This window comes from Poecilia reticulata, linkage group LG9 (genome assembly GCF_000633615.1).
Source record: "Poecilia reticulata strain Guanapo linkage group LG9, Guppy_female_1.0+MT, whole genome shotgun sequence".
Classification (NCBI taxonomy): Eukaryota; Metazoa; Chordata; class Actinopteri; order Cyprinodontiformes; family Poeciliidae; genus Poecilia; species Poecilia reticulata.
The window spans coordinates 32,526,384-32,535,172 of record NC_024339.1 but is presented as its reverse complement, the minus strand read 5'-3'; the positions used below and the strand labels follow the sequence as shown (position 1 = coordinate 32,535,172).

The 8,789-nt window shown below is 38.9% G+C and overlaps 1 protein-coding gene across 2 annotated transcripts in view; it reads left to right on the top strand.

Annotated features, from left to right (window-relative positions):
- Positions 1–684: 684 nt before the first annotated feature.
- dapk1 (death-associated protein kinase 1) overlaps positions 685–8,789 on the top strand; it is a 68,091-nt gene continuing 59,986 nt past the window's right edge. Inside the window, exons 1-2 of one of the 2 annotated variants that reach the window (XM_008419394.2) lie at positions 685–912; positions 1,498–1,680. In XM_008419394.2, coding sequence (XP_008417616.1) covers positions 1,619–1,680 — 62 coding nt within the window. In that variant the 5' untranslated portion in view covers positions 685–912; positions 1,498–1,618. The remainder of the gene's footprint in view (positions 913–1,497; positions 1,681–8,789) is intronic. The other variant, XM_008419395.2, reaches the window with a different exon arrangement.

Here is an 8,789-nt window from a genome sequence, read left to right as displayed (position 1 = left end):
AGAAGGGAATTTTTTATATATATATATATCTGCTCTTATCAGAAAAAAGTATTCCATGTTTCCAAAACCAAATGTAGGACCACAAGATTGTTGTACTGTAACAATACTGTAATAGGAATAGAAAAAATATTTGCATATAAAATTATATTTTAATTTCTGCTCATCTGTTTCTAACCATAAAAAAGGAAAAACGTAGTGCTATCTAAATTGTATTTTTAGATTTAGATGCAAAAATATATTTTTATTTTTTTACTAGCTTCTAATTATAAAATCTGATGATGATAATAATAATAATAATAATAATAATAATAATAATAATAATAATAATGCATTTTTTTAAATCATCTTCCTCTCGTGGCATTTATTCGGGGTAGCAAAGCAACTAGTAACAGCTACACAAAATACAATAATAACAATAACAATAAAAAAGGCCCCGAAAAACATAAACAAAACAAAAACGCTCTAATTCTATCTAAAATGCAGTAAAAGTGAAATCTCTGCTGCCCTCTTGCGGCTACACCTGCTCCTACACTCCGCACAAGGCTGATGCATTTATGTAACGACAAAAAACCTGACATTTTTGTCTTCCTAATTCTTCCACGCATTTTGGATAGCATACAATTCACCCTGAGCACAGCGGCTCTTTCTGATTAACATTAAGACCTACCTCTTTACTGATAAGAAACATCGTGACGTATCCGCAGTTTACAATCAACTTGCCGTTCCCCCTGCCCCCACATTTCCCACAGAACGCGAAGGCGTCACCAGGAGTAGCCTGCTTCACATTGTTAACGTTGATTTCTCCCGTTCCAGCCAGCATTTGTCTTCCGTGAGCCAAACCTGGGTCACCGCCTCCCGCAAAACGCCTGAAATCTCGGCTTCATTTGGCAGCGGGACTCACACCGGCACACCGTAAGATACTTTATTCAGTTCCCATTAAATTTGTCTCAGTTTCGGGGACCAAAAAGGGGCGGTGATGGTCAGAAGCTAAGCGTTTATGTTGATTTTTTTCGGACTGCAGTGTGGGGTTGAATAAAACGTTACAGGGCAGCTGCTGCTCGTGGTTTTATATTGAGAACAGCTACAATGTTTCAGGTTTGTACTGTTTTTATGACACGTTTTACAGTTTTTATCCGCTTACAGTTTGGGGTTAGACACCTGTCCGGGTCGTAATTTGTAAGAAATGACTCAAACAGTCATTTTCCTCCCTGGACTCGTAGCTTAGCTGGTTTCCCATGGCTACACCAAGCTCCCCATGGGGGGTTTGTTTTCCACTCTGAACCCGTGACGATGTGATATGAATTTCTCTTAAAATGGGCTCTTTTATGCAATACTTAAGGAGAGAGAAACGAGGGGAACAATAGCGGGTCCGGGTGGACGGATCGCAGGTTCATCGCTCAGCCCGTTTGGGGGATCCCATTGTTTCCGATTCCAAACGTCTCTGACCGGGTCACTTACTTTCCTGTTCCCCCTTCTGATGTCTTTCACATGCACCAGACAGCCACAGCTATGAGGAAGACCGGTGTCCGGGTCCCCGGGCCGACCGGAGGCTGGTAGGGATGGTGCCGCTGTGAGAAGCCGTTCAGAGACGCCAAGAGGACCGGAGTGCCTGGACAACATGACTGTTTTCAACCCGGACAATGTGGAGGAATTCTACGAAATTGGAGACGAGCTGGGCAGGTGAGTGCTGCTGGGGTTTTTTAAATTTATTTTTAAGCGTGTTGTTGGTGTGTGTGTGTGTGTGTGTGTGTGTGTGTAAACTTCCCCTTTCTAAGACTGAGGCGTGTGCTGTTGTTGAAAACACCCCGGATTTTTCTGTACTAGTTTGCAAACTGATGTTGTGCATGTTTTACAGCTACATGATGTGTCTCCTTATTAAAAAAATACATATATGTTCTTATACACATTTGTTAAAACTCACAGTACAAGATGATCAGAGTTACCAAAGTAAAAGTAGCACAACTTCAACATATTTTTCCTCAAGTAAAAGTAAAAAGTAGCCGTGCAAGAAGTTATTCAAGTAAGAGTAAAAAAGTATTTGGTAAAAAGTCTACTCAAGTACTGAGTAACTACTCAAGTACTGAGTAACTACTCAGTACTTGAGTAGACTTATTGATCAATCATTGAGTAATGATTGATCAACTTATCAATCACTTAATATTCAAAAATGACATCATCAGGCAGACCAAAACGTAAAGTTAAGTGTAAATTTTGGTATTTTAAGTACAAAAATAACAATCTAAATAATAAATATATATAATAACAAATATAAATAACAAAATCAGCCAAAATAACTATTTTATTTCTGAATAAAATATTTCTTAGGAAACCTTTTTTTCAGCCTTTCCTTCCTTTCTTAAAAATTTGGAAAAAACATTGGAACCCTGAACATCAGCAGGAAATCTGATGTAGGAAGTTTCCATGTCTGGACCAACGTAGATTAAAGAAATTAAAAACTGATATTTCTTAGTTTTTAAGGTTTTTGTGGTTGGATTGAATGCAACCGCTGAGGTGATGTTTGACTCACGGCCTGACGCTGCAGGACAGGTTGAACCTGGAAGCGGATCTTCTGTCGGTTCTGTTGTTTGTCCCTCAGCGTTTTGGTAATAATCAAGCCGTTTTCTGCCGTTTCTCACCGGCTGCCTCACCATCCTGCTCCAGCAGCCGAGACGATCTGGAGCGTTACGTAATGGGACCCAGTTCTGGCTCCGCTCCAGCACTGGATCCCAGTGCTGCTGCACATCCCACACTTTCTACTGCTTCATCCACCGCAAGATATTTTTACAAACTTTTACTACCAGCACATTTCGCTGGCCGATAACTTTCCCCAGAAGTTATTGCAACAAACGATGATATTGTTGTTTTGAGACCATTTTTGAGTAAAATTTATCATGTGATTAATTGATTTATTGTTTGTTGCGACTATTTATTACAGTATATTTTTTTAAGGGACAGAAATTTCTTCTTGGGTTTAAACAGCTGAGCGGCACAAAGACGGTGACTTTAAAAATGCTGGAAATATCACTAAGTTTAAAGCCCTCTGGTAGATTTATGTTCACGTTGCACCAACTGAGCCTGTCACAATAATCAGTCAGTCACATGGTGAATTAAAATGAGGTAGAGTTACCTGGACTAAACCCACACCTGAAATCTGAAAGGAATAAAAGAGAAAATTTAAAAACTTGGTCAACTGCAGACACTTTTGCAAAATTTCCCAGAAAGTTTTTTTTAATATCTCTGTTTCCCTTTGCTTGTTGTTTAAATCAGAAAAGGTCTTTGACCTAATTTTGGCTAATTGTAATGGGAAGTTTCTGTTTAACTCACCAACATGACCACAGATTTCACCCGGGACTTTCTACAGACTTATTTATTTATAAAATGTCTCCTGATTTACCATCTGAAGATTATTATGTTTTTATGTTTTTTACTCCTAAAACTACAAAAGTCCTCTGTGTTGAACCAATCAGATGAGTTAAAACCAGGTTGAAGAACACAGAAGTCGTTTTATTTTAATATTTTTTACCGGATCTGTCTCAGAACAGCGGTACTTTCCAAGTTTGGAGCCAAACGGGAAAAGGAAAAAAAAGCAAATTTTTATTTAGAAAAAGAGAGAAGACAACAGTCTTGCTGTGTTTACAAAATCCTCTCCAGAGTTTTTGAACTTTCTGACCTTTCAGATGAGCCAGGAGTTAATAATGAAAGCCAGAGAGAGAGAGATCTGACTCTGGCAGGCCTCGGATTTTTGCCTATTTGCTTTGGCAAAATGAGGGATTTTAGGAAATCAGCCAAGCGGTGACTTTATCCTGACACTGATCCTGGCTGCTTACGAGCTGCATGGCGGAGACGCCGATTAGCCAGGCGGAGCGGCAGCCATGCAGCTGCAGGATCTTTGTTTTTCCTTTTAACCTTTTCAGTCTGATCTGATCTGCTCAGCGTTTTTAAAATGGCTTTTCCAGCTTCTGGTGTTATTGGTAAAGTCCTTCAAATCTTCACAACATTCAAAATCTTGTATGTATTATTTTACAATCTTTTCAGGTTTTATGCAGGTTTCTTTCTCTATTTATTCAGTCGAGCATAAAAGCTAAAGCACAAAATCTCACCATTATTAAAATAATAAAATATAACTCTTCTTAGTGTCTATTTTTTTAGATATTTGCACCAGTTTCTAGTTAAATTAATTTGACTTCAGATAAGACTAACTTACAAGTAACTTTTCAGCAAGATACAAGTTTTTTTTGTCAGTAATTTTTTATTTTTCCTTTAAAAGAAGGGAAAATGTTAAATAAAATAATCCAGTGGAACTGATAGTTTTTCACCAACATAAATGAAATGCTGGCTGAAAATAGCACTTCATTAATATGTCTTGCTAAAAAATTACTTGCAAGTTTTCTTATTCCAGTTATCACTTAAGATATTTGCACTAGAAACTAGAGAAAAATACTCGCAGTTTATTGAAATTGTGCAAAATGAAATGTCTGTTACCAGAACTGCAGAAATTGCAGGATGAAAAATGAAAGTGTTAATTTTCCCCGTCCTCTGAGTTTGTGAAGGACTGTAATCGTCTCTCGGACGCCCGACCGCACACTGATCTCTCTAATGGAGTCGCAAATTGGCAGGAAATTCTCACTCCTGGCTGAGAACAGCAGGGAACAAGTGAAGGGTCTCCAGCCTCAGACCGGCGATCAGGTGAAGGTGAAGCATTACTGGACGGTTAGAGGCTTAATGGCACCGGCAGATAAAAACACTCTGCTCTCTGCCAGACCTTTTGAGATCACCTCAGCTATTAACCAGTCCCTCCAGGATGTTGCCTTGTTTTTTTTTGTGATTGTTATGGCCTAAGAGTTCATTCACTCCAGCCCAGATTAGTTTGCTTTAACCTGTAGTTCATTTGTCTAGAAAGTCTGGTTTGTTTGTGGAGGTGTGAATGTGAATTGAACTCTGATTCAGACTCAACCTCGGTCTGGGTTCAGTTGAAGTGAACTCTGGTTTGGTTTGAATCCATATGTGAACGCAAAGCGGACCGGAGGCCGCTCCAAATGCAGGGCATTCTGGGTAAATGCAACCAACTCAAACGTGTTAGCCTAGCTCTGGCGGGAGAAACGACTCGTGGTTTTTTTTACCAAAGATAAAGGATAAATCTTCCAACAGCTTAAATCTGACACCACTCCGTTTTTGTTTACGTTTTGTGAAGGAAGTTGGGCTCAGTGTCTTCTTTCGAGATTTTGTCATTTCCTTCAGGGGTTTTTGGTGCAGCGCCCCCAGAGGCGAGGAGGGGAACAGGTTGCTCAAAGGGTTTGGACCGTGTGACTCGGTGCAGAGAAAAAGAACCGCAGCTGCTGGAAATTGAACACATTTTGCAGTTTTTGGTCTCCAATCTAACAGAGTCTACTGGACTTTCAGGTGTGAAAACAGTCTAAAATTACTGATTTTGCAGCAAAGAGTTGCAGTCAAAGTCTTATTTTTGCCATAAGATGCTTTTCACCTCTTGAGGACAAAGTTCTCAAGAAGCGAAGAAGTTCAGCATCATTTCTAGCCTTTAATAACAGAAAGAGCCTCATCATTTCTATCATTCCCGACTCGCATTAATCTGATCAGATACATTTACTGTCAGGTGCTGGGAGATCGTCTCTTTCTCCTCGTTGTTTCAAGCTCTACTTACTCAGCTACTTCCTACCGAATATTGAATCCGTGTGATTTGCCGTTCCACGGCTCAGTTTTACTCCCTGCATACATCTTCTTGCTGCTCTGCCTCGATCGTTAGTCTGCATTAATCCAGCCGCTCTGCTGCTCCACCAGGCTCTTGCATACTTGATGAGTCTTTTTGGTTTCCAGCCAAACGGATGAAAACGCAGAGAGTAACGCTGCAAAATTAACATAACATTAAGCTGAGACAGCATTTGGGTTATTCCTCTGCAAAAATCATCCCAAAAAGCAACTTCTATGAATGCTAAACAGGATTATGTACACAACCTCTTTTCAGTTTAGATTTTGAAACTAGTGGTGGAACTCGATTAAAATTGTAGGATGGAATTAATTAGTCACATTTTAATCAAAAACTATAGACAAAGAAAGGTTCTCAGTAAAAAAAAAAAGTTTTGGTGCTAAATATTTGAGTAAATAGATTTATGAGCTCAACAACAAAGATATTAATTGTTTTTAATCTGTTGTTCAACCATCATGTTGGTGCAAAATGTGTCAGGAACTCCTGATCATTCATGGAGATGTGAACTGTTGATGTTAGCGTTAGCATCTGTGCCACTGCTACATGTTTAGCAGTGAGATGCTACTTTAGCGTGAATAGCTTCGCTGATAGGCTAACTCTTGTTAGCACAACTTGGTGTGGGCAAGATGGTGTATTTCAGATCATTTTAAAAGCAGAAATTAACCCCCAGTGAGCCAAGAGAAGCGGTTTCATCATCCATTGCTGTTAGCGGATGCAGCTTGTGCGTCAGATTTATTGGCGTACTGGAAACACACAGATACAAAGGTTCTGTTCAGAATATTCTATGTTAAAAAAATTTTATTAATTTCATTAAAATCGTTGTAATTAATTAATCAAAATTAACTATTACATCCGCGTCACTGATTTAAAGGTGTCTTTAAGAAATCAGCAGAGTTTAGGATGTGTACAGTTTGTTTGTTTTTTTTAACGGAGCTACACAAACACTCTGAGCAGCAGACGCTGCCCCGACTACTGACCTACATTTGCCCCCCACCTCCTCTCCTCTGTGGGTCACAGTGACGGGTGGAGGGGCAGTCTGGGACGGCCGTGATGAGGTCTGCCGCTCACCTCACCCACCCTCAGCTCTGCTGCTGCAGCTGCACCTTAAAGCCTGGTCCGGTTTAAACCAGGGGTGGACAAACTTTTTGTCACTTCGGCCAAAATCATCCTGTCAAAAGTAATTGAGATCACGCAAATAGCCGTCATCCAATTTTATTTAATTACTTTTTATTTTTAATTATTGTTATAGAGTGAAAACATAAATAGGATTTTGCACCTTTGCTGTATTAAGATTTTTCATAATAGTTTTCAAATGAATTTGGACTCAGTTGTAAGAACAGGTTTTGTGTCACTTTCTCTCAAACTGCTTGCTGTTTTTATCCAAGTTTAATAAATAATCAAAGCTGGTTTGGGTTCAGCAGACTCTGTTTGTCATGACGTGGTTCTAATGATGACATTTTGGTTATAAATAGACGAATACTTTGTGTCATACTTAACATTTTTCATTGAAACTAATTTGTATCATTCTGGACCTGAAGTTGAGGGCCACAAAAAAACAGTTCAAGGACCAGAACTGGTCCCCGGACCGCACTTTGGACACCTCTAGTTTAAACCTCGTAATAGTAAAATGTTTTAAAACAATGAACGAATCAAACATGTTTATGATACTTTGGTGTTTGAAACGTTTTCAGTTAAATCGGATCGAGTCTGTTGGCTCGGAGTAAAGATCTGGTAAATGTACATGTTTGTGTTTTGCAAGCAGTTATTAGAGGATTCCTGGATCTGCTGGTGTTTGCAGTGATGCTGGTGAGGAGGCACAAACAGGAACATGTCCTGTTGAAACAACATGGGAGTGTTCAAACTCGCTAATCGTTTTGAAAAAGCCGGACTAGTTTGGGGTTTTGGCGTTAAACCAACGTTTACTCAGACGTGTCAGTTCAAAATGCTGGGAGCAAAACCTGCTGAGCAGCAGCAGCAGCAGCGTCATTTTCTGCAGGTTTAATCTCATTATGAGACAAACATCATTTTGACGTGAGGTTTGCTTCCTGTTCTGTTTGGAGAAGGACGGAGTCGGATTTTTGGTGTTTTCCAATTTGAGGAAATGTTTGTGTTTTTAAAGGTTTACTGCCTGTTGCGTTCATTGACTTTGTTTTCTCCACCCATCCGTCTGTCTGTCAAACTGTCTGGTCATTTGTTTATGTTTCTATCATGCCATACATTTTTCTTTCCATTTGTTCCACTGTTTTATTCTGGCCATCTATGATTTCTGGAGGTGCCAAAAAATAATTACATTTATAGAAAATTGCAAATCTGAGTTCAGGGAATTCTGAATCGGTTCAAATTGCTCAAATTTATCTTAAAATGTGCTGAAGTTGTACGTCTTTGCTGCTCCATATTTCCATATTACACTTCCATTTTGAATATTTTTTTATTTTTTCTCATTTATGAAAAAGCCAGACAGCTAAGCTAAATGGTAATTTAAGTTACAGAATGTTATTCTCAAATCTATTTTGTTTAAATGTAATTTGATGTAGTATTAAACCTTATAAAATAGTTTTAAATAGATGTTGTATTTGTCAGAATCTCCAGATCGTTTGAATAGGAAAATTAGTTTTTGAGTTGAAAATAGTGTAAAAGCTGGAATCGTGTCGAGTTGCTTCACCTTGATGGATTTGCATCTGTAAACATTTCTCCATATTTCAGATTTAAATATCTGTAATCTTCAGAAGCATCAGCAGACATTCAGTAGTGAACTTTTACAGTTTTGGCTTAAAAATGTTATTTTAACTCTGCAAACTTGAAATCTGAATGTGAATAAAACCCGTTTGTGGTTTTGGGTTGCCAGTTGTTTATTATCCATCCCGCTGTAAAGATTTTTGATCTTTTCTGTTGGTCCTGTTGGTGTTTTCTGACTGAACTCACTCAGAAGAGTCCAAGAATGAGGAACTTTCAATTAATCTGCTGTAGATGGAGGATAATTGGATTCCTGCCATCTGTGTGAGCAGATAAATGGCAGGGATTTGGCTGTGTGTGTGTGTGTGTGTGTGTGTGTGTGTGTGTGTGTGTG